At 42.4% G+C, this 27007-nt stretch overlaps 2 protein-coding genes across 3 annotated transcripts in view; both read right to left on the bottom strand.

Moving 5' to 3' along the window:
* The window catches only part of PHRF1 (PHD and ring finger domains 1), a 67686-nt gene extending 66368 nt beyond the window's left edge, over positions 1–1318 (bottom strand). The window contains exon 1 of the mRNA XM_083165295.1: positions 1296–1318. The gene's annotated coding sequence lies outside the window, so the exon portion shown is untranslated. The remainder of the gene's footprint in view (positions 1–1295) is intronic.
* Positions 1319–12461: 11143 nt separating this feature from the next.
* Positions 12462–27007, bottom strand: part of RASSF7 (Ras association domain family member 7) — a 55352-nt gene continuing 40806 nt past the window's right edge. For both annotated transcript variants that reach the window (XM_083165292.1, XM_083165291.1), the window contains exons 2-6: positions 21863–22058; positions 19449–20344; positions 14693–14861; positions 13782–13865; positions 12462–12806 (exon numbers count right to left, since the gene is read on the bottom strand). In XM_083165292.1, coding sequence (XP_083021418.1) covers positions 12775–12806; positions 13782–13865; positions 14693–14861; positions 19449–20344; positions 21863–21965 — 1284 coding nt within the window. In that variant the 5' untranslated portion in view covers positions 21966–22058 and the 3' untranslated portion in view covers positions 12462–12774. The remainder of the gene's footprint in view (positions 12807–13781; positions 13866–14692; positions 14862–19448; positions 20345–21862; positions 22059–27007) is intronic.

Genomic DNA, 27007 nt, shown 5'->3' with positions numbered 1-27007 from the left:
GGTAGGAGGGCCCTGCTGCAAGCTTACAATCTATAGAATATACGATTATTAAGGCAAAGGACAGCTCTTGCGATAAGAGCTGTCCTTTGCGTTGTGGCCGGCGATGTGCAGCGGGTCCCTCCTCCCTCCCTGGACCCGTACCCGGCTCCGCTTCCTCCACCCTGCACTCGGAAGAGGTGCAGGGAGGAGGAGTTCACTGGTCCAGGCAGCACAGCAGGAGGCTGACCAGACACAGGTGAGGGGGGGCAGCGCAGATCGGCGCGGGGGGGGGGGCGTATGGGGCAGCCCATAGGCTTTCATGGGATTACGCCATCTAGAACTGGCGTAACCCCCCCGCAGCGAAGCCCCGGCAGCAGGGCTTTGCTGCATATCAAAATGCGGTAAAAACCCCGAAAACAGGGTTTTTACGGCATTTTGTGTTTGCAGCATCTCGCCCAATGTGTGTGGACTTTAACAGATGGTCGATGATGACACTAATGGGAAAAGCAACCAACATCAGTAAGAATAAATCAATGAACGAAGGCCAACCTTAGGACAAGCCCCTTCCAGCAGAACATAGCTCCCCGAAATTATTAATGAAAACATGACATTTATAGATGCCCTATGTCACAGAGTACTTGTGTAGTTTCACGGCGCCCGATATATCGGATGTGATTTCAGTCGATCTATCGATGCGATCCAAAGCGTTTTTTTACCTGTTCATAACCCCACTATCCACTACGCATGGAGTTGATTTTATATAGAGTGGCGAGCGCAGTAATCCGCATCCCCTCGCCACGCTTCGGGCTCGGTGGCACGCTGCGCTCGTCACACTGTATAAAGTCAACTCCATGCGTAGTGGATAGTGGGGTTATGTACAGGTAAAAAAATGCTTTGGATCGCATCCGATATATCGGGCGCCGTGAAACTACACAAGTACCCTGTGACAGGGGCGGATTTAGGGATGAGGGCGCCCCTAGGCAAGACAATAATGTTTACTAAGTAGGACAGTTTATAGGGGCAGTATCTGCACGTCCTATCCATTTACACTCTATTTAAGATGGAATATAGTACAGTACAGTGGATATTTTGCAGTTATTGGTACATTTTGGGCTGACAGTACTATCACAGGCATCCAAGTGCCGCCCCCAAACATGTGCCGCCCCTAGGCCGGTGCCTCACGTGCCTAATGGGAAATTCGGCTCTGCTCTGTGACATCATACTGCGAGGTGCACACTATTGTAGCACACTCGCACATTGACAGGCAGCCAGCCCCTGTCACATAACAGCAGGAGGGTGACCATCGATTGACTCACATTGCATAGCACATCGATAGTCACTCACAGTTCCGCCATCGATGGCAACCATCAGTAGTGAGCACACCGATGGTCATCCCTGACACATTGATCGCAGTCTCCCGAATCGATCTGACAGTAGCAGCCAGCGTTTTCATTGTCGCGCGCTCATAACACCACGCCCCCCTGAGTTGAGCACGCCCACCAACGTCACACAATTTCTGGGGTACGTGCGCCTTGACACAGGACTCATGGCAATACTACTGCCGAACCACTGTCTTGGACACTCCCACCTAACAGGAGGGATCCATTTTTAATATTCCTAGAATACCACCTAGAGCAAACGTAAGAGTGAGACTCGGGTGTGCAGGTGCTATACAGGGGCTACTATGACGTCTGGTTACGTATTATACGTCCGAGGTGGCAGATTCAGTAAGCGGCGCACACTGAAGAGAACCGTGTCCCACCTCTGGGTGGGGGGACAGATGGTACACTCCGCAAAGTAAGACGTGCAGAAATGAACGCGCCGCACCCCAACCACCAGAATGGGAGTGAGCTGAGCAGGTGTGACACGCCCTCTTCAGTCGCCATTGGTTACTTGTCAAATGGGGGCGGTACGTGTAGGCAGAATCCTGAAGTCTGATTGGATGATGGGCTGTAGAGGCAGAAGGGCGGATGAAGCTGCTGCGGGTGGCAGGTGGTGTGGGCAGGGCTGTTCCAGCTGCAACTACAGTCTGATGCGAACCAGTCCATCAAACTTTCAGCTTTAATTCTGATTTTTGCTGTGGTATTTCTATAATCAGATAGCATTCAATATAGGCGATCTCAAGTAAGTAATACTGAATATGTAACATATTTCCATTGCTTTTGCACCTCTGTTGTAGGCATTATTATATTATATTATTGGATATATGTTTTTGGGATGGTTCTATATTTTGGTGGTACTAAATATTATAGATGTTACTCTTATTTCTCAAATATTTGTATGTGGAATATATTTATATACCGCATTTTCTCCTTAAAGGGTATGTAGCACAACACCCCAATTTCTTTTTATAAAACATTATGTGCCCCATAGAGTGTGAATTTGTGTATATATGTACAATAGTTATTTGTTATGCAAAGAGCTCCCAAGTAGTTATATCTCATGATTATTTAATCTGATTATTTGATATAATGTTATCTTCAGCCTTTCACTATGCTTTCTAGGAAAACTTCCCATTTGTTATAATCCTATCAAGAAATGAAAGTTTCCTCCACAGTGGCAGTGGGAGATAAATATAGACCCAATCTGGATAACAAGCATATTTCTGTCATGTCTATAATGAATATATATATATATATATGTTGCAAGGCATGCGTGTCAAGCCCCCTGCAGAAGAATGTGGGAGTTTCCAGTCAGCTCTGTAAAATGAAAGCGTTTGCAGAAGCCTGGATACATTGTCAGTGCACGCAATTGATATTTGAAGTTTCCCATATGCAGACTTGTACATATCACTGCTTATATGTGGCGCCTGAGTTCTGCATTCATAACCCTATTCTACACCACACATTGGAAGAGCGCATGTAGAAGACATTACACTACTTTGCTGATAAATCTGCAGATACACAGAAGGTTCTGTAAGTACCAATGCAGTTTAAGTGTGTAAAGACCAATACATAACTGGGCGGTTTTCAGCTCAAAGCCGCCCAGTGTGTATAGCCCTGCAATGAGCAGTGATGCGCGCTCCCGCATCGTCGCCGGGAAAGCCGCTCATGAGCAGCTTTGCGGACAGCTTTGCATAGGTCTGCGCTACGCAAAGCCATCCGCCCCCCAGCTGACCGCACTGGCCAGGGGGAAAGCGGCTCAATGTGTATGCACTGAGCTGCTTTCCCCCCAGCGATGATTGCGATCATCGCTGTCCGTACATGCTGGGCATAATTGCCCAGTGTGTATGGACCTTTAGGCATAATTAATCTGGTGTTTCCATTGGAACCTCTCTTGCTAATACTACATGGGTTATTTGGGCAGGAATGTCTTACCTGTTGTTAAGGCCCTCATACATACACTTGTACGATACAGCCCTTTCTACATGATTTTGACCCGTTGGGCGGATAAATGGTGTTAAAAGTGCCATATCGGATGTGGTTTACCTCCAATGCATGGTCCCATGTGCATCAGATCCAGAGATAGGCCCTTATTCTGGTTCACTCAGGCAAATTCCTTCTCAAATGGACAAAACCATGTGCACTGCAGGGGGTGGGGGGGGGGTGGCAGATGTAACGTGCATTTAGATTTGGGTGGGTTATTTTGGTTATGTGCAGGGATAATATTGGCTGCTTTATTTTTACACTGCAAAATAGGTCTCACTTTGAAGTAAAACCCCACCGAAATCTAATTCTCTCTGCACATGTTACATCTGCCCCCCGCAGTGCACATGGTTTTGTCCATTTTGCCCAAATTTCCATAAACCATTTTATATCACTGTTCTATCCACCCACGGGTTTGACCTGAGATTTGGAACACGGGGGCAGATTGATTAAGCTTGGTGAAGTGATAAAGTGTCTGGTTTTTATCACCGGCCAATGAGCTCCTAACTGTGAAATTACAGGCTTGGTTTGAAAAATGACATGTAGGAGCTGATTGGCCGGTGATAAAAATCAGACACTTTATCACTTTACCAAGCTTAATAAATCTACCCCCTGGCTACAAACAATTTACACTGTGAAGGGATGCAGTGGCAGTAGAGTCTCTGGATATGTCCCTTCATCACTGGCCCTGCCCTTCCGATGAGTGACTATGACGCAGGAAGCTGTGTCCCCGCCTTGAATCTCCACCCAGAGTGAATATAGCTGGATCGGCTGACCCGACTTACCCATTTACACTGCCTCTTCATTGGCATACCTTCCTGGCTCAAACCCTGGAAGATAACTGAGTTAGATTCCCATGTCACTTGACCGAGATTAAAGGGGTGTACACATGCTTCGATTTTGATTGGTTTTCAATTCGATTTTGCTTATAGACGCAAAATTGAATCGAAATCGAGCGTTTTTTAAGAGGCTTTCGATCCGCATTCAAAAAGAAAAATCGATTTTCGAAAAGAAAAATCGCATTCGAAATTGAAAAGAAAAATAGACTGTGCAGGCAAGGAAATATCGAATTCGATCCAGTAAATGGAATGTTTACACTGCCTTAAATGCAAATCGAAAGGAGGTGAAATTGAGGAAATCCATAGTAAATCAATGCGTGTGTACATACCATAACCCTTTTCCACTGAGCCATGACCCAGCTTATGACTGCAATTACCCAGAATTTAGTAGCATTGGAAACCGGGTATTAATCAGGTTGAGAGTATTGGTGGTTGCTTATCAGTCATTGGTTTCTGATGACCATCCCTAAGGTGGATCCAGAAGGTCGGTCTAATTTCTAGGAAGGCTTGGAGAGCAGCTTAAAATCAGAGATTGTCTCTTGGTCAATCAGAGACATTAAGTAAGTAAGGTCTTATCCAGGGCTGGGCAATTGCGGCCCTCCAGATCCCAGGATGCTTTGCATTAGTTTTGCTATGTGGCCATGCTAAAACTGATGCAAGGCATGCTGGGAAGTGTAGTTCCTCAACATCTGGAGGGCCGCAATTGCCCAGTCCTGGTCTTATCCATAGAAGTCAGATGGTGGCTTTCAGTTTTCTGCATGGGACACAGCTTGTGTATTTATGGGTGGGTCCTCACAATTTGAGAGACCAATTCTTAGAAAGGGATTTATTGGAGGAGACACATCTGCCTTTATTCCAGGAGTAATGGGGATAGACATGATGTAATAGCTTTTCATTTTTACATTTAATCTGTAAGCCCCTAGTGGTTATAGGTTGCAATGCAACAAGATGTGCTGTGTAGTTCTTTGAGGGAAATCTCTAAAGCATCAACATAGTGTAGAAGTTGACATGGCAACCAATTAAACTGTACAAATGTAATTCTATAAAATGATATGCAGCAGCTGATTGGTTGGCAACTCCTATACTTCTTTTCCTTAATTAATAGATATAACCACTGAGTGCCAATTTATTTCCACTTGTAACCGCGATACTGCATATTCTACAGCTTATATATAAGAACTGCTACACATTGCAAATCAGACATGGCCAACCTTGATTACCGATAATGTGTCCATAGTACTTAAGATTAAGCTTGCCTTTTAATGAAGAGATTACTTGTCTCTATCTTGTAAGTAACTGATCTGTAATCACCTGACTAGTATATGAGGTCATTGTCACATGTCTGCTGATATATAGTGAATTTGTTCAATTACAAGGGCAAATGTATATGAAGAGGCAGAGCTACCATTATTACAGCAGGTGCAGTGCACCAGGGCCCCTGAGAACTAAGGGGCCCACTGCTGCCCCTGTCACACTCTTCCTGTCACCCACTGCTGTGCTGCATATTGTGAACTTGGGTTGGGGTAGGGGAGGGGACCTAAATTATATTTTTGCATCCGGGTCCACAACCCACAAATTCTGACACTGGGCAGTATTCAATGACAAATTTTCTCCGTGCATGGCGAGAGATTTTTTCACTCGCCGTGTTCCGGAGCCTCCTGCTCCCACTATTCAACGTATGTAAGACTCGCCGCCACTCGCGGCGAGTCTTAACCCCTGCAGCGGACGAGCGTCCGCGTGAGGGAGCTGACAGGGAGCCGTGGGACGGTGGCATCCAGGGAGATTAAAGTCTCCCTGGATGCCCCAGAACATATGTGGAGGGTAGGGGGCCCCCCCCGGGACCCAGGCAGCACAGGCTGCCCCCCCCCTATAGCCAGCGGGGGACCCAGTATTCACTGTACCCGAACGTGCATCGGGTGCAGTGAATATATGAATATCTAATGAGCGGCTCGAGCGCTCCGGCCCCCTGCTGGCTGCACTGTGTAAAAAAAAAAAAATTAATTAAAAAAAAAAATTTTTTTTTATTAAATATATATTCATGTGCTATAAGCAGAAAAAAAAACCTGATTTTTTTACACCAAAATTAAAAAAAAAACCTTTTAGATTAAAAGTTCACATTCCAGCTCTCCATCAAAAGATGGAGAATTTCTACACGGAGAGAGACGGCGAAAATTACTTAAAAAGACGGCGAATATTTCACATTGAATAGGGTTGCTCGCTTTTGGAGAGCAAAAGTCTCCATCCAAGGCGAGAAAAGCACAAACTCTCCATAAAACACGGAGAATTTTTCTCATTGAATACTGCCCACTGTGTAAATGAGTTTTAAATTAATATAGAAATAATTGTATAAGGTCCCCACAGGTTCAAAGAGAGCGCAAGAAGTTAGGAACTTCTTCCAAAGTTATATTTATATAGGGCCAAAAGGAATATTTTTCTGGCTTATTAACCTTATACACAGCATCTTACTGTTGTGAGCAGACGGAAGCTAGCTACACACTATTCGTGGTTTTTTTTCCTGACAATTGGGCGATTTTTCAGCAAGTGGGATGGTCACATCACCAAGCACATACTAAAGGTCCATACACACTGGGCGACTATGCCCAGCGTGTATGGACAGCGATGACCGCTGTCATATCGCTGCGGGGAAAGGAGCTGGTACAACCAGCAGATGAGCGGCTTTCCCGGCGATGATGCAGGAGCACGCAGCAGCGCTCATCGCCGGGCCATACACACTGGGTGGCTTTGAGCTGAAAGCCGCTCAAACTTGCTGTTTTAAGCGACTTTCAGCTCAAAGACGCCCAGTGTGTATGGACCTTGAGCGATTTGTTGGCGTTACAGATTTCCTGCCATAATACACTGAATGTGCATATGCCCATCCACAAGGAAAAGGTCATCAGGATAAATCACAGTAAATATGGGCAGATTATTGACCGAGTCTTGTGGCCAATTGGATGACAAGAGCTGAGCGTTTCTGGATTATTTTCTAGGCCTTCTCAGGGAGAAACCATTCGATGGTCACCTTATGTGAAGGGATGTGTTAGCAAGCATATCCCCTCGCATGGTACCGGTAAGCAAAGAATTTCGCTGCTTACTGAGCCAACCTGAATTAGGCCCTAATCATATAAATCAGCTTAAGGGGTAGATTTAGTATTCAGCAGTTTGGCTAAGCTACAATGATTGGTGGCATTGACTTCTAGGTTTGATCAGCAATAGATTATCTGCAGAACGGTATCCAACGATGATTGATGATCTTTCTGGAAATTAAGTGTGAATAATGTGCCACGGGCCTTGGCAAGTGAATACACTGGCAACAATGGGGCATATCGTCCACTTACCTACACCTAGGTACCGCTGATGTCTGCCCAGCTTGGCAGAGACAGTGTGCCCCAATTTCCGGACTGACCGCAGGATGCTGTCTTTGCTGTTAATGGGTCCTGGGTAAGGATACCCATTCAAACTGCCCCTGGTCTTCCTCGTGTTCTCATCCATGTTGACTCGTTTCCTGGGTTAGAATAGGTTATTTTTGGTGTGGCCATTTACACTAAGGTCTGACCTGGGACAACCCAGCAAAGGTTATTTGAGCAGTGTAAAAGGGGTATAAATATGTAGTCTGGTCCCTGATGTAGGCATTTCTCTAGAAGTGTTTTGCTATAGGACACTGAACCTGGATCAGTGGTTCCTGAACTTGATGCTATGGATTGGTTCAGGACCAAATGAAATCATTTATGGTTAAGGTGATCAGCAGAACCAGTACCGGTGCCGCTATTCATAGTAGTGTTCATTCTAGCACCCGCTATCTTTGAAAACCCATGCAGTTCCTCTTCTCTGCCTGGGTTGTCGCTGTCTGATGTAATGCTTCTAGCACAGTGTGGTCTGTATATCAGCACTGATATGCAAACAAGACCTGTGCTGGAAACGCCACAGCAGACAGCGATACCCCAGGCAGGGAAGAGGAACTGCATGGGTTTTCAAAGATAGCGGGTGCTAAAATGAACACGATTGTAGAATATGTAGACTAACAAGACTGCAACTTTTTCCACCATCACATAGTGAACTTGAGGCTCACGGAAAAGCAAAATGTACTTGTTATTTCTCAATAAGAAATGTGTCATAGGGGTGCCTAGGGGTTGTTCTTATCGTTGAATTTACACAACTGAGAAAATGCTAAAAGACGTAATGTGTTAAAGTTAAGTTTTCGTTTCTTCTTGCCATATCTGACTATGCATAGTTAAATGTTTATTGTGCAGCATTTTATTATAGGTTTGCTCTTGCAAGAATCTGGTATGATCTGCATCTGTTCAAGGCTGAAGTTTCCTATGAAAATCTGAATAGAAGATCTGCAGCTAAGAGAATACCTTCCAGATGCAGGTGAGCCACTGACTAACGCACATTGCGCTGCTCTAAGATTGCCACTGTGCGTGTGACAGCGGCTAACCAGCCTCTTGGAATCACACCGCCACATCATGTGTCCTGGAACCTGTCCAAGGGATTCTACAATGCCCTGTTTATTCAGACTTTACACTTCCATTGTGATCCCCATGTGGAGTTAGGTTTCTTTTTTTGATGTGAGCTTTGCTATTATAAAACTTGCAAATATGTTTATATTAGAAAATAATATTTCAGTAGCAATACATACAGTTTGGGCATCTCTCATCCAGATATCCCAAAACATTCAGAAACACCCCCCCCCCCCCCCCTTTTATACTTATCTTGTCCACAGCGGCCATCAGATTCCTCTTCAGCGGCATCCCCGGTCTCAAGGATGCATTGCACCGGTAACGTCACCGACGCACCCATGCAATGCATCCTTGGGACGGATTCAGATATGGGCATCACATACTGGACAATAAAGATCATTTTCCAACCGGTATATGATCTCCTTATTAGGCATGGCTGTCACTATGGGACTGGTTCCAGTTGATAGATCTACATTAGTGTCTAAATAGCCAGTCGATAGGGTCAAAACGTAGACATGAATAAGGTACAAATGACTTCTGTTTAAAAATATACTTCACCATCCATGACCACATAGAAGAAGAATGTAATAATGTGCCAGGTGTAGTGAAGCACCAAGCCTGAAGCATGGCGAGGGTAAGTGTTACACTGATTGAGGGTCTATGTCATTTTCCATGTTAACCTTTTGACCCTTGAATGTCAACCTATTGACGGTCAATAATCCAGACCCCTGTGGGACTGGTCACACAGCAGCAGTGATAGGCTCACCCAGTGAAGTCTGTGACCAATAGAACATTACTTACCAGACGTGGATTGTTGTTGTTTTTCTTTTTTATTGTTGAATAAAATTTAAAGTATTTTATTATACATATGAATTGTGTTCATTCTTTTAGTACCTCTCGAATATGTCATTGGTCAAATTGTATCACATTTAAAAACACTGTCCCACACAGGCTTTAAACGTGTATCATGTGGTTTGGACTAGTTTATAAATGTCGCCTGGAGTGGACTAGCAAAAACATAAAACTGAGGTATATTAATATATCATAGATTCAGTCACCTGTGCATGCATAAGGAAATCCACAAAACATGGCCTTTTGTTGGTACTTGGTAGGGGCAAATGCAGGATTTGCAAGGGTGGAGGAGAAAAGATGCAGTGCAATTACATCTGCTGCCCCTCACATTATAATATGATTCACAAGTGAGGGGGTGGAGCCAAAATAAACCTTGCAAATCACTGCATTGCATTATTAGGGGCCTGACTGATCAGTAATATCCCTTTCACGCGGAAAAACTAAGTCACCAGGTGAAGCAGTTCTACCCAGTAATTTACTGTTCAACACGGGTCCTTTCTTTTTTGGGAGGGTCAACCCAGATCTCCGACCCTGGCATTTACCAGGGTCAAGGACCCGGGATTTACAACCTGGGTTGACCCTTTCACACAGAAGAAATATTCAGCAAAGAACCAGGTAGAAATTTTTAACCTGGTAATTTGTGTGAAGTGGGTTCAGGTTGGGGCTGGCAAAATGACCCGGCGCTCTATGGGCAATATTCAATGCAGCTGGGAGGAGGTTAAAGGTCGGGGATCGCCAAAAACAAGCAACCGTTTAACCCCCGCACCGGCCACTCACCCTATTCAATGTTCCGGGGGAACCCTTGCTGTCAGATGAAAGAGAGGATTCCCCCAAACAGCGGGGTTCGCAGCTAATGCAGGTAATCCGCTGCATATAGCAGTGATCCTCGCTATTTTGGCAGCCGCACACGCCGTTTCCACGTCACTGTAAAAACCCAGCAAGGTGGAAACGGTGCGTGCAGGGGGGTCAGTTGAATGCTGACCTTACGGAGACCCCCCAAGTACTAATCCCCCAATGGCGGCATTTATCATGTGTGATGGCGGCACACCAAGCATAATCCCTGATAAGCAGCCCTTCAGACCCGCAATAACACATCCAGGGACTTATGCCGGATCCCACGTGTTATCGCAAAATCGCTGCATATCTTCCTGCCGAGAAAAAAAAAAAGCTGTAATAAAATAGCTTGATATTGACCATGGGGCTAAAAATTGCAATATCAGTCTGTTTTTCAGGCTGAAAAATGATCCGAGTTAATAGGAAACCAGCCTACGTGTCACAAGAAACAGAGCTAAATTTCCTGTCACACAAGCTGCATGTTTTCAGCTGTGGCAATTTACTCTAATGCAAATTTCCTGTACAGTGAAACATAGTTCTTGGCTTCATATGTACACCTGTTTATGCTGCTAGGTTTCCACGGACATGACCAATCACAGCTGGCAGGCGTCTGACTGAAGTTATATAGAATAATAACATACAGTACACAGGGGCCTTAAAGTAAAGAATACTGAAATATGAGGAAATGGATTACTTGCGCCAGTCCCCATTTTAAGTCTCCATGTTCGGTGACCAGTATATCCAGCTTTACTTGTGACCACAGAAATGCTCACCAATACCTCTTTCACTCCGCACCTTGTGTATAATGGGCGACCCGGGTTTAATGTTCAAGTGCCGGGCGGATCCTGGACCAAGAACTCAGTTCCGACCCAGCAATGTGATGTGAGAGTGGTATATGTGAGCACATTTATTTGTATGTTGTTATCAGAGTAGAGAAGCCTGTGCATCAAATAAGATTTAAATTTCTTTTGCTACTGTCTCTGGGACGGTTTTGTTTTATCAAAGCTTCTTTCTAAAGAGATGTTGCCCATAGCCAATCAGAATTTAGCCATCCATCATATACATTCCATAGTTGGAATCTGATTGGGTGCGATAGGCAACATTTCCACTTGTCCCCTTTCAAAGGTTTTAAACGCCATACATAGAGCTCTGTGTATACAGCAGAGAAAGAGAGGAATTTCCTTATGTAATAAGGTCCCATTCAGAAAGTGCGGCTGAGTAATTGCTCAGTGACTCCTCTATAAAACAGGCAACGTGTTGAAGGAAAGTATATTCTATCCGGGCTCATTGAGCTCTTTGCTTCATGAGTAGCCTTTGGTAAAGTGGATATTCCTATTAAACACCTGAGTTTTGTGTGCAGTACTGAAACTCCTATGTATGTTGCTTTGTGTCTTTATATGGCCTTGCTGCTGTCTGGTTAATAATTATTTACATTGGAGGTTTAGTCACGCCATATATTTCCTACACTTCCTGCTGGGCTGACTCACAGTTGAAATGTTGTTCAAAGGCGCCTGTACTTTTGCAATATTGTCTTTGCTTTATTATACCTAGCAGAGGAAAATGCGCATGCTGTATATTTGTATTATCCCGGTCTACAAGCTGTCAGCTAATATGTGGAGTTGTATCTTCCCTTTGTTGCAGCTTTTAATCTGGAATATACCCACACTGGTATTTTTGTCTCTCCCACTATAAAAACATACTTGATTCACTTGGAGGAATTCAATTGTTTATTGCGCTGACTGCGTGCCCAGTATCCCGTTGGCGAATGTGGACACAACAGACCAGGTTTAGCTGGGTAAAACCCTAAGTGCAGGGCATGTTGTGAAAAGTGCAGTTTGGGCTCCCAAACAGTTCACTTTTGGCTTGTTTAGCTTGCCACCCCTGGGACTGCAAGCTGAATTGCCAGGGACTGCAGTTGTTTGCGCCCAAACAGAACAACTGAATTGCTATCGTACGCCATCTAGTGGCTGCTGTCATAATGAACAATTGGATTTTCTCCCTCAATATGGTCAATTCAATACGATGCGCATGCCTAGTCTGAATTAGCGCCACTATTTAATGTGCACCATAATTACTCAACCTCAGCGTGTTTTTAGTTAAGGAACAATTCTTAAGAACACAAACTGTACTTTTTTTTTATTATTATTTCTCATTGGATATGTGAAAAACGTACAGTGGTATGTACTATAAAATTTCTTGAGGTCCGCTGCAGGCGTGTCCCCATGCCAAGTCTATTGCATCTGGTATATTCATATTAAAAGGCTAGAAATTATTCCCTTATACATGTATATAAAAAGAAATGTAGAATACAAAAACAATATAAACAATATATATATATATACACATTTATAATATACATAAAATTGTAGGTCCATATATAATTATACTTAAAATATTTCATATAATTTTCATAACGTGTTTTGGGTGTCACGGATTAGCAGTTATTCTTTATGTCCATGATGTGTCATGTGAAGGTAGAACTGTAAAGAAACATAGGAAGGTGAGATTACTAGTACATATGTGTGCAATGCATGTTGTTGCAACCACTTAAAGCACTAAGCATTCTGGGGGCTGGATGTTGGGAAAGGAAGAACTACAAATATACAACCATAGGGCACCTCTCACCAGGTCAGTGTGGTGACATTGAGTGCTGGAAGACCTAAGCTGAGAATCCTATTTCTTCTCAAAACGGAGATCATCACGAACCACTTAGCACTATTTTGTTTGTTTTTCTGTAGTGTGATATAAGGTGTGGTGTACTGTATATTTATTTATTCTCTGTACAATAAAGAGGAATGTTCAGCCTCACCATTGCTAGCATCACCTGGGACACTTTGCTGAGCCAGCAAGATTTAGGAGTAACCTGCCGTGATCAAGCATTTTGCTACTATGGCAAAAGCAAATTAGGCTGCTTAGTAAGGAAATAAGCTAATAATGTCAGTACTGTAGGTGGTTATTCCAACACTGTTATTGCATACAACATGCTGAGTGACAGATGTATCAAGCTTCAAAAAAAGTGATAAAGTGGTGAGTGATAAACAACCAGCTACTACCTGTCATTTTTCAAATGCAGCTTGTAACATGGCAGGTAGGAGCTCATTGGCTGGCTGTTTATCGCTCTCCACTTTATCACTTTTTGAAGCTTGATACATCTGGCCCAAGAGGGGACTGGCTATTGGTGTGAACCATGAACCTCTACAAGCAATGTGAGGCTGTAATATCTACTGTATGTCACTTATACACTGGTTTCTGTACCAATTTCCTGCATTTTACTGATGGTCCCAGCAAAAGAGGATTTAATTGTTAAAGATCAGTGACTTTCCTGAGTGTCAGACATTAGAGCGCACCCACCACCGCTCTTAGGCATGCACGAGTAAGCAGATATACATGCAGAAAGCACCCACCACCAAAAGCAAGCAGCAGTGTGCAGAGAGTGAGGCGTCACACATACACACCCTCTGGGTTCCGGCTGGAAAGCAAGTTACGAGGGTGACCCATTAGATGATTAGGGGTGAGTCGTGGAAGAGAGTCTGAGGGACCTGTAGAAAAATGGGACAAACATTACGACTTTAGAAGATGCTGGTTAGCTCTGCAGACTTAGGGGCTGGTTCAGAGTCACACCGCAGGCGCCAATGGAGAGTCTTTATAAACCGCACAAAAGAAAATGTCTATCAGTCTTATTCTTAGTTAGACTGAACGTTACTGGCACAGTCTCTATATGGAATTGGGGATTTTGGTGTGTGAACTGGGTGGTAACAATGTGATCGCATGTAACACCCTGATGTGGGAGCATCGCTGGCATGTATGGAATGCTTGGAGCCATGCTTATGGGGAAGGGAAGCCTGTTACCAACTCAAGTCCTGCAGCTAGCCTGGGATGCTACTTATGGCTGTTGCCGTGCGTTAACTGGGCAACAAGTTTCCACTGGCACTCTAGGCCAGTGGTTCCCAACCCTGGTCCTCAAGTACCCCCAACAGTGCATGTTTTCCAGGTCACCCAGCAGGTGCAGTCATTATTCAGTCACATTTTTAAAGATCCACAGGTGGAGCTAATTATTTTGCCTGTGATTCTGTGTGGAGACCTGGAAAACATGCACTGTTGGGGGTACTTGAGGACCAGGGTTGGGAACCACTGCTCTAGGCCATTTATACATCTGGTTGTTACGGTTCCAAATCTCTAATCCTCTGTGTTCATGATATTTGAGATCTAAAAACTGATGGACCGTTTCATTTAAGTGCGCCAACCCTAGTAAATTAAAATGAGATTAATGTAACCAGAATGAGTCTCTGCTACCTAAAAGGTAAAATCTGTTCTACCCAAGCTAAAAATAAAAAAAATATATATTTTTTAATATCTCTAATCTTACCTATACTCCTATGCTGCTCTTCCCAGTGCATGTCTGTTGGTTCTGATAGAGACTCTTCATCCGGTCGCAGTTGGCCATTTGTGAGGATAGAACCTGTTTGTAGGATGAACTGTTGGAGATTGCACTGTCTGAGGTCCTTATTAAGTTCCTCCAGCTCCTGATTTTTAGTCTGTAGAGAAACAGTCCCATGAAAATCAATTAATAGGCAGAATAACTTATCTTATTGAAATTTAAGATGATTCAGGATGGTTCACTAGACAAAAGAAAAGAACACAATTGAGCAAAACCATGCCGCACTGCAGGTGCACTAGTCAGATCTGGGTCTGACGGATCGAGACACGCAGTGCCAAATCGAATGTGTTGACTTTCTATCGGGTCCGATGCAGTCCCGTGCACTTCGGACCGGAGGCCAGACCTGCATGCAGTTCCAACCTCAGACTCCCTCCTGGTGGCAGGGAATTTGGTTGCATGCAATACATTGCATGTAAAACGATCACATGGAATTTGTCGCCCGGAAAGGTTCCAGCAGCTCAAGGGGGTATCGGATGGCCGTACACTACTGCAAAACATCAGACTTGGTGGATTATATTGCTTCTGTGCCGGGAAAATACTGGCTGCTTTATTTTTACACTGCAATTTAGATTTCAGTTTGAACACACCATATGAATGAATAGGGAGTCGCCGCTATTTCCCATGTCGCAAATAATGGTGGCAGATTGCTTACCCCCCCATAGACTTTTAGATATGCTGGCCTTCTCTGTGAGACGTTCAACAATCACCTCTGGTTTGTTCGCTAGGGTACTTGCTCACAATGCAAAACATAGCAGTTCGCAGTGTGCCAGATGTGAAATTTGTATAAAATGTCAAGTTTTACTGTTAAAGTAAAATTACATTTTAGAATGTAAAGTGGACATTCGATTTTTGCACATTCCTCCTGAATATGGACTCTTATGGCACCCATACACTGAGCTGAGGTCATGTGATCCTCTGCCATCTCACCCAGCAGCTGCCGAATGGCAGGTTCGCATATGATACATTGTATGCAATAGGACTACATATACTGTATCATATGCGAACCCAGCAGGGGCTACGGGCTGCCCGTAAGAGCTTTACTTGTTGTTGAATAAATTACTGGTCACAGCAAAGGGAATAGGTTCCACATAAACCCCCTGTCAATAAGGCAAACCACAATATTAAACCTATTTACAACTCTATTTAAAAACAGTGACTTTAGTTTTCTTAGGTATAATAAAGGCTGAATATGAAATGCCAGCGTTCAGGGTCCCAATTCTCAAAATCCATATGGTTACAATGACGATGGACCCTGTTGAGTATTCCAACAGCGCCCTCCAGCACACTAACCCTAAGGTGCAATAGGACATTTATAAGACATAAAACACATTCTCAAGCATTGAATTGCCACACAAGGAGGTTACTATGTAAATGGTATGTAGTCAAAAGGTTGGCATTCTAAAGGTTGGCACAGCCGGTTGGTACGTAGTGATCACTGTGAAATGCTTACCAGAATGATAGAGTATCGAGATCTGACCTGGAATTGGAGGTCACGTGACCACTAGGACATGGAAGACCCTGTTGAAGTTGCTAGAAGTCATGTCTGGGCCACCAGGAATGACATGTCGACATTCTAACATGTGGACATTTCATAACATGATAGATGTTCACATGGCCAATGTAGACAATATAACATAGCCATGGTTAGGGGAATTGTCAGTATGCAGATAAATAACCCGGACTTCACAGCATGTAGATCCCCAAAATATACACTGTGCTAGATGTGTTCTGTCCACAATTTTTCAGGTAGTTATTAGGAATTACCCCAAACCCAGCTGAACGTGTGTGCAGCATGTTACAGCACTTATCGGTCAGGGGGAACATAAACGGGACATTACCAGTTACATTAAATCTGTTTCGGCCACCCATAGGTGATATAGATCACCTCCTGAAGACTATTGAATAAATCTAAACGTTGAACACATCTGGGACTCTGTTATCCCTTATTCTTACAGTCCAAGAGTGCCACCTGTTACAGCACCATATTCACATCACCAAGGAAGGCACCTGGCAATCTACTGTTCTTATTTCTTAACATGGAGTACCGAGCAACCCACCTGCCACACTTCGGGCTCGGTGACTCGCTGCGCTCACCACACTATATAAAATCAACTCCATGCCGACGTGGATAGTGGGGGTATGAGCGTACTAGGTATAGTGGGGGCCCAACTAACATAAAGTACCATTTTGGTTTGATTCGTGTTTTTTTTTTTTTTTATAATTTACAGGTAAAATCATGGGTCGTCAAACTGTGGTCCACCAGATGTTGTGAAACTACAAATCCCAGCATGCCTTGCCACAGTTTTAACACTCCCTTATAGCAAAACTGTGGCAAGGCATGCTGGGATTTGTAGTTTCACAATATCTGGAGGGCCACAGTTTGAAGACCCATGGGTAAAATCATTTAGATCATATTCTCCACTGAGGAAATAAATTAAATATTCTCTGGAAAGTGCTATGATTTATGTTGGGACTGTATAAATAAATGTGAAATTAGTGGTTCCCAAACTTTGTGCAGAGGCACACTGGGAGTCCAAAATAAATGGTTTATGGTCAAAGTGCTTGAAAAATGAAGTTCTAGTTAGGGATGCCAATCCCGGGGCATCTTTTCAATCCCAGATAAAAAATGATCCCGCACATTTATTCACATGGCGGTGTGGGCTGGAGCTGTGTGGTATTGGAGGCGGAGTGAATGGGAGTCTGTTAGGCCGGGAGAAGCGGGAATGAGGCGATGTGACCAGGAGTCGGTAAGGCCAGGAGACTGTGGGGCTGGGAGCGGCGGTACCCACACCTGGGGACAGGAGCAGTCAGGTATCTCAGACACTACCCGGCATCCCGAAATCCTGGTATTGGAAACTATAATCCTGGGACCCCGCTGATCCTGATCCCAATATTGGACACCCTAGTGCTAGTGGCTGGCAAGGTATGTGGACAATCAGAAGCACAACACTGTACACCACTATATAACTAACCCTAAAGGTGCATCCACACTGAGCATTTTTCACCCATTTTTAGCAATTTTCCTGGGGGTGGACGGCTGTCCATAGCAGGACCCTATGAGAAGTCATCCACCCCCTTGCTCATTTGCTGGTAATACCAGCAAATGAGAAGCAGCGGCCGGTGAGGATATGGGAGTGTGCATCAATGCTTAGCGTTCATCGTTGCCCTGTACACACTGGGCGACATTCGAGCTGAAAGCTTCTCAAACTAGCAGCTTTTCAGCACAGTCGACCAAGGGGTTAATGGGCCTTTAGTGTAAGTAGGCACAACTTATTTCATTTAAAAAAAACTTTAAATGCACCATGAATAAAATGCTGATGCTCTAGAGTTCTGTGATTCAAGAAAGTTTGGGAACCACTGGATTAAATTAACTAAACCAGATTAAGATAGATCTTTTTGCTTAATTTTTTAAAAATTCCACTAGAGGGCACCATTGAGTGTCCTAACACGAAATGCAAATTTGAGAATTCACTTTTGCAGTTAAAAAAACCTAAACCTCTCATTGCCGCAATGCCTCAAAATCATTTGGGCATTGTGGTTATTTTTGTTTAACTTTTAATGCTAAAACTCATTGCGGTTACACTGATTTACAGATTTCATTTTGGTTTGTAAATATAAATACATAATTTCTAATGACTGTGTTCATATTCAGGTCACCTTTCTACCCACTACACTGCAGTTGAAGTATATAATGAACAGGAAAAATCTATAAATCTAAATAACTTTAAAAAGTTTATTTTATTAAAAAGACACAAACAAACAGTCACATAGCACAAAAAACCCTCATGTTACACAACATATGCATATCTAGTGTAAACTACACAAGATCAAATTCCACAGAAATCATGTAATGTCAACCCGTTCAAACGTAACCTCTCATAAGCCATATCTCAGTCATATAAAATATATCCATCAGTGGTGTATTCATTAAATTCAAGGAATAATATAATGGGGCTGTGCTATTATTCATATTATACTTCTCCTTTCAACAGACATAACCACCAATACCAGAAATATATTCACGGATACCAACTAGTCATACAACGTTGGAGTTCACTCTAGGTGCAGGGTACTGATCGGTCATTTAATATTGAAGGTGATACATCACATCTCAAATTTTGCCCTTCAAAATTAAAAAAAGCTTGCCCTCATTAGTAATCAGTACCCTGCATTTAATGGATGCTATATAAACACTTGATTTCAGAAGACTTATTTCTAGGTGTGTAGGGGTAGGGAATGGGTAATGTGGTTTTTGTGCGTTTTCTAATATTCTCATGGAAAAACTGTGCTACAAAATTATTAGGGATTTAAATTCTGAATATAGCTATTGTGGTGGAATTGTGTTATCGCTCAAACCTTGAGCACCTACGTTTATTATGGACCTTTGTAGCGTGTTACAGTAGAGGACATTACATTATTTGAAGGTCACAGTTTAATGTGATAAATACAAGAACAAATCACTTTCGCTCAACTTTTGATTCAGCGTTCTCTTTAAGCGCATGCTTGGGTTCACTATACATATGCAGTACCTGGTAAAAAAAAGAAAAGCCAACATCCACCAAAGGTTCAGGTATATTCAGCTAGTTTTAGCATTACACCCAAATGAATAGCAATGTAGTGAGAAGTTCTGATTTTACATGCCTAACCCAAGCCTGGTTTTTCTACAGGTGAGCAGTAAGCCTACCTCTATGTTCCTCCGGGCCTCATCACAAGCCCTCTCCACATTAGAAAGGTTGCTATCCAGTTCTTTGCTCTGGCCGTTCTTGGCTTCTAGTTCCTTTCTCATTTTTGTCACCATTTCTTCAATTTCAGTCTGACTAGGTTGCCCTGAAAGTCTCTTTGAGGCCTCTTTCTGGATTTCCTGCTCAAGGGATTCAGTCCTTTCACTCAACTCTTTGATCTTTAGGGTGTAATCTTCCATTGTTGCTCTCAAGTTTCTAATTTTTTCCTGCCTTTTATGCTCATCTGCCCTTTCTCGATCCAGTTCATCTAACCAAAACATTTCCTCACCGAGCTCAGCATCATTTCGACTAATAAGTCTTTTCAAGTAAGCCACTTCGTCCTCTTCCTCCTCATGAGGCCCACCAGCCCTGCCTCTTTCCCATGTTTGGAAGTCCTTGCCTAAGGAGACATTTTGCATTTCCAAGGTCTTCAAATGTTCTTGCTGCTGTAGGACCAGCTTAAACAGATCCTCTTTGCTTGGTTGTCTATGGGCTCCATCTTTAATAACTTTACCATTCTGCTGCTTCTGCCTGTGCTTGAGCAAAATGTCACTTGAACTCATAGGTCCTAGATTAAAAGTTAAAGATTTTTTAGGTTCTTTTGACCTTGTGACCTCAGTGCTATGTGTCCGTGGGTTTAGAGGCAGGCTGGACCTTACAAAGTTTCTCTCTGGAGGATGAGGAACACTGTCTGAGGATGGGCGTTCAGCTAAACTAGGTCCTGTGCGCTTCAATATGAAATGGACATCGTTGGCATACTGTCCACTCTTAGCCAGGAATTCCAAAGGTCTCTCATGAGGCAAAAGCTGTCTCTCTTTGTCCCGTAGCGTCTGGATGAGTACATAACGCCCTGTTTGACCTGCAAGAACAATTATTAGGTGGAATTACTAACAAATCATGACTTTCAGAGAAAACAACCTAAAATGAACCCTAGAATGAATGTGTGTACATGTGGTAGGGAATATAGATTGTAAGCTCCACTGGGGCAGGGACTGATGGGAAGGTTCAACATTTTCAGAATGTGTGTGCGATATATAAATAACTGGTAATAAATAAACACATTTAGAGATGGAAACTTCTAAAAGGAATTAGGGTTGAAATTATTTTGAAACCCTTTAGAAATGTATCAAGTTGACAGCACTTATCGCTTGGTGAGCAGTGGATTACTTAGGAGTTTTGACCATATATCCTATGTATTTTTGGCTAGGTGGCATTTACCAGCTCTCTAGGCAGCGAATATATGCTGCCAACATGCAGGTTTGAATTGGGCACCATGTGTTCTCATCCAAATTCTGGTTTTCCCAGCATGTACAGTAGGAGCAAGTTTCATCTTTGCTCCTTTGCCCATGACTAGCCATGGCTACTCTATTGTTCTCAGCTGCAATACGTATTGTATTGCAGTTGAGAACAATAGAATAGCCATGGCTAGCCATGGCCAAAGGAGCAAAGATGAAACTTGCTCCTACTGTATAGCAGGAAATTGCTTTCCAGTAGCACTTTTATCAAGAGTGTTCTACATACCATATACTGCAAAATGAACAATTATATACTTTGTAAAATATAACCCCCTAATATGGTTGGTTGATCGTTTCTCACACTAAAGGCCCCCATACACTAGTACGACTTCCCTAAAGGGCAAAATGGACACGATTTTTCTTGAATTTCCCCGGTAGCATCCTGGGAGTGCTCCCATACTAATTGACACTTGATGTGCCACTTTTACATGCGATACACCACATGTGATTTATCACATGTGTAAAGGACTCACTGCAATGTGCACCTGAGTGGTGCACATACGATTTAGTTTATGTGTAGCACATTTGACCTCCGACCCAATGCACACGGGACCGTGCATCGGGTCTATTCAGATGTCAAACACATGCCATTTGGCACTTTTTTCGGAATCAGGTGAAAACAGGGCAAATCGCACTAGTGTATGGGGGCCTTTAGTATTTGCCCCTTAGAATAACAAGTTTGCCTGTTAAAATTTGAGGTTGCTTGTTTTTACATCCCAAACTAATCTAAAGATGAATACACCTGGGCGATTTGTGGCACTGCGGTGCCGCGGGATGAATAATATAGTGCTAAAACAGTAAACACATAACAATGTCGTTAACAATATCGTCCAGTGACGTCACAAGAACCCCTACCAAACACGCAGTCTCTGACTTTGTTAGATTGAGGGTGGGGGCATTAACACAGATGGGGGTGGGGGCATTAACGACGTGCAGCAGCACACACCGTGGGTGATATTTTGAACGATATTGCTCAGAAGGGCTAAAATGAGCAATATAGTTGAATATAATCGCCCAGTGTGTACGCACCTTACGTCTCATCTTACTAAAGGTTCCCTATTGACAAAACATCATGGACTTACCTATAGCCTGGGCCAGTGCAATGACCACGTCCTGGCAGGATGTTCGCTCGTTGACCCCACAAACGACTCTCTGGACCCCATCCACCCACACTTTTAACTCCATGCTGAAGACAATGGTTAGGAGTGCAGTAGAAGACTGGGCAAAGTGAAGGTCTGCTGCTTAGTAGCTGCTCATCTCCCTTCACAAGGTGTATTTCTAAAGAAGACAATAAATAATAGGAGTTATAAAACTTATCAGAGCATTATAATCTATGAATGAAAAACTATAAGACATGGGAGAGTTTAGAACATTCAGTGTTTGCGGAGGTTGGCGGGCCACTAGAAGGTGGTTTACTGCAAACCAGACCTCAAGCCCTTCAACCGTGCACTTCACTAGGGAAGTAAACTGGATCAGAAATACTGATCCCATCTCCCAAATCAGCAGTCTCCTGGACACTACAGGAGAGAGTAAGCAAGTAGGGTTTACATTCTGCGAGTCCACACTGGCCCTTTACATTTTCTCTCGATTGGACTCCAACAACTGCCATAGCTTTTTTTTTTTTTTTAATAAATAATATAACTGGTCTTCTGTCCAGACCAGAGACAAACCTATTAATGGAGTCATAGACAATAATAACCAAAAATAATACGATAAATTCGCTAGGGATCTGTAACATCCCTGAGGTACATCATGCTACAAAATGGCTGCATAGACGGTGTAGATTGGATATGCACTTTAATAGAACTTGCGTGAGGATATCTAAGTGTTCGTCCAGGAAACCATATTTATTGTAACATGAATACTGCCAAATACTAACAATGGAATGTCAAAATACCAGCACAGTTGCAGGCGCAAAGACACAGAGGAGTGTGTTTATAAACAGAATAGTCTCAGAAGTGGTGGAAGTGAAGATGGCCGCCACTCCCTAAAATGGGAGGAGATGCTGATGAGTCAGAACCTAAAAATCCCAAGACATGACATGCAAATCAAGTAAAGGTATATTTATATCCACACATGTACAGCACACGATTTCTCACTGTACAGATCATTCTCAGGAAAAAAAACATTCAGTCTTTCAATGATTACTGAATGTTTCTTATTACCAGCCATGTGTTTGCATAAGGTGTTTTCTTTCTCTGCAGGACTGGACATAAAGGTTACACTACATTGATAAGACATGCACGTGGAAGGTCATTTGCATGTGCAAACACTATTCACACAGGTATACAGCACAGAAATGACAGTCATTCTGTGCATATTCACTGGAAGGTATGACATACTGTATGAAGGTCATGTTATTCTGGGGGTATCCATTGCATGTACTGAATGCAAATGTTAGATCCAACCAGGTATGTTTTCCATTCACAAAAATGGAGAAAATCCTCATTTGTATATAAAAATAGAGATCGATCATATGCAATTTTCTGGAATATCAACAATTCCAGCTCCGGAAGCAGGAACTCTGTGTCCTGTGTATGTTTAGATCCCTAATTTAGAGCCCATGGCCAGGCCAGGTTTCACAACAGTATCTTGGCAACCATTTACATTTGTTGAAATTACTACCAAGCTTTACAGATCAGTCAATGTGATTATATTCATACAACGAATATCAATCACTTAGCTGTTTATATGCCTGACAGATTCAGACAGCCATTGGTAGCTATATTTTGAACAACCAATAATGCATCTAATTAGCATAATAAGAGCGAGGCATATACTATAAACAGAGACAAGATGGCTGCCTAAATTGAAGGAAACGCAAAACAGCTGCTTCACGGTGAAATGCCACCAAGCTCTTGGCTTCTTCCATGATACCCGCTTTGCAGAACAAGCTAATACATTTGAAGAGGGAACACAAAAGGGGATGGGGACATTTAATCCAAGTTTCTTTACAAACTTTACAAAACAGGATACCAATGCAGGTGCACATATTAGAACACTATAGAGAAAGATCAATCACCCCAATTAATGTGATGAGTATATATTTTTACAGTCAAAAAGCGCACTTCTATATTTTGTCCTACATATATAAGCATTAGTTAGAAATTCAGTTTATAAAGCAAAGTTGGTGAAATGAGTTAGGTGCTTTTTCAGACACGTTCCTTGCGGTGCAAAGAGTCTATAATCGTTTGCGCCATCCAGTGCTTCTCCCTTGCCTTGTCATCAAGAGAGTAACTACCATAGGTGCAGGGAATGCAGCGGCTACAGCATGGGGCCCAGAGCTGAGAGGGGCCCAACTTCTCTGTGCAAGTTAAATGTGCCATACACATTTCTCACCATTAGTTGGTATTTTAACAGTCTATGTTTTCAGGATATCTGTGCTTAAGAACAGATGGTTAAATCAATGTAAATAAAAAGAAGGATCTGAGTCACAAGATGCAAAAGTACTAATGTTTTGTACCTTGCTCTTGTGCCAGGTGCATAATGTGCAGTGGGGGTCCTTCATTGTTGGATGCAGTAGAACTGCAGATGTCACAAGTTTAACAGTCTACAGCAGCAAATGTTCAGTCCCCCAACTCTCAAACTTTTCAGAATGGACCCCTTCAAAATATTCATAAATGTCATTAAGTGGGTTTTCCCCAATGTGGACACCCTGAGCTGCAGCTCTATCACATGTGTAGAAAAGTGATGTACGTGGTTCAGCTACTGTTTGGTCTTGTGTGTGTGTTTACAACAAATAGGTGGGGATTTAGCCATTAACTGCAAAGTCGAATCATCAAATCTACTTCTGGGCACCAGGAAAGCCAGTGGCTACAAAAGGTCTTACACAAGAGAAGACCAGTCAAGAGCAAAAGATTTAAACATTGCCCTAGCATCCAAACAAGCAGGGCTTATTTTCGTTTTGTGATTCTGCCTGTCTGCCACTCTACACAGCGAGGTGCGCCATTACTTTGCTGGTTAGGTTCCCTGAAGGCATATAGCTTGTAGTGAACTTGGTAAAGTATCAGACAGAGGAATACAATATCTGCTTAATCAATGCATTTTACAGCGGGCATTGTGTGCAACCTAAATTTGAGAATGTGATCATTGAACTTTACAATATGCCTCTTTAGGCATACGAAACCATTGTGGAAGATACGCCAACAAGGGACAGGTTTATACATCTACAGATTTACAAGGTATTGGTCTGCAAATAATGTGACAGTTGCAAAATGAAATTAATTAGAATCTTCTGGCGAAATGAATGGGTTAATCTCCATTAACGCTCACAATTATTAATAGTGATTATTTGCATAGGATAATTACTAAAAACAATGCGAAGAATGCAGACACAGCAAGTGGATCTTAATTGTTCTGGCGTGGTCATCGGTGGAAAATGTATATATAGATCTATATATGTAATGTTGCAAGACTCAACCCCTAAGGTGACAAAATGCCTGGACAATTAGTAGGAAGGATTACCATTCTATGATTAAGTTTCCGGCTCACAAAACACAGGAGAACATGCTGTGCGTACTGAAGCTGGCTGAAGACATCACAATCACATTTTAGGAGAATGGTGGGGTGTTACTATAGATTCAAATCCACCAGACATGGATTTTTATAATTGGATAATAAATTTGGTAAGGGGTTGAAGAGAATTTGGTTGATTAATGGTTATCTTAACTGTGTCATCACATTGTATGAAGGGATCATTACTTCTCAATCTGAACCTAGTTACAACTGAGTAACATGTATTTAAATTGTATATAAAAATGTAATTGTTTATTTAAAAAAAAAATGTGAAATTGTCCATTGGCCTCCTTTCATCAGTCAGGACATATTTTTGAAAAGAGGGGTAGGGTTTTCAGAAGATGGCACTGAATTCCAACCTTCAAAACCCAACACCTTCCTTCAAAAATACATCTGTAGGATCAATAGGGATTGATCCAAGGGTATGGAAATAAAAGGCAGCAGAATTTTAGGAGCGGCCCACCTTCTAGTAAAACACAGTCAGGACATGCTTCATATAAAGAACTCACGTGAAAGGTAGACTACACAGCATGGCTAACATTGGGAACATGGGAATTATGGACAAATGACTCTGGGCACATGCAGTCTACATACACATTACCAGTCATGGTTCACTCAAGTCATACAGTATAGAGAAACCCACACCCAACATAAACAATCCACCATATTGCTTTAGAAATACCACTGGTATGAAGATTATGATGACCTGTACACTGTACAAGAGACCTGGTCAAATCCTAAACTCTCTGTTAGCCCTGCCTGGCATCTGGTCACACACACACACACACACACACACACACACACAGCTAAAATCACCACTTGAACTGACACGCTAAGTACATAGTTCATAAATAAAATATTTGTAAAATGATCATTACAGCAGCCCATGCAATACCACAATAACAAAATTACAATGTCAGTGGTTTCAATTGCATTGCAAGGAGGATACAGTACTTCAAGTAAAAATAACTATTACAAGAAACAAAACAAGTATAGCAGCATAGTTACAACACCTGTACCTTGCTCAGTGGGGATTCCTAGGATATTTGGAATGGGTGAGTCAGTCACCTGTCCTACAGTATAATACTGTTACAGATACCCACATCTTGTTCAGCTGGTAGTAGGAAATGAGTTTTCCAGATAAAGTTTACAAAAAAATGAAATACATTTTCCTTAAAAAAAGAAGTTTAGACTGGCCAATAAATAATAATCAAGTCATTTCATATGTCTCAGTCAGAAATCTCAGTACCATGGGAATTGTATCTGCTACCATCCTGTATTTAAACAGATTTAAATGTCCTTTTGAAAAGTTCACTTTTAATAAGCCCCCGCCCTTAGCTTCACTCTTCCCCCTCCCCAGTTTCAGGGTAAACAGGAGTGGCTGCTGGACTTGTAGAACCAGCCTGGTCATAGACAATAAGACAGCAGAGTGGACAGATGAAATTAATGAAATAAACTATAAAAAACAACAACTTTTTCTTGATGTGTGTATATATATATATATATATATATATATATATATATATATATATATATATATATATATATATATATATATATATATATATATATATATATATATATATATATATATATATATATTCACACATACACTCAGAAATTTAGTATTGGGTGAACATTTCCCGGATCTAGATTGATATTTTTATATGGATTAATCCAAATGTTTCTGAATAAATGACATTAATAAAAAG

Source organism: Crinia signifera, chromosome 11 (genome assembly GCF_055691185.1).
Source record: "Crinia signifera chromosome 11, ASM5569118v1, whole genome shotgun sequence".
Lineage (NCBI taxonomy): Eukaryota > Metazoa > Chordata > Amphibia > Anura > Myobatrachidae > Crinia > Crinia signifera.
This window is presented reverse-complemented; position numbering and strand designations above follow the sequence as displayed.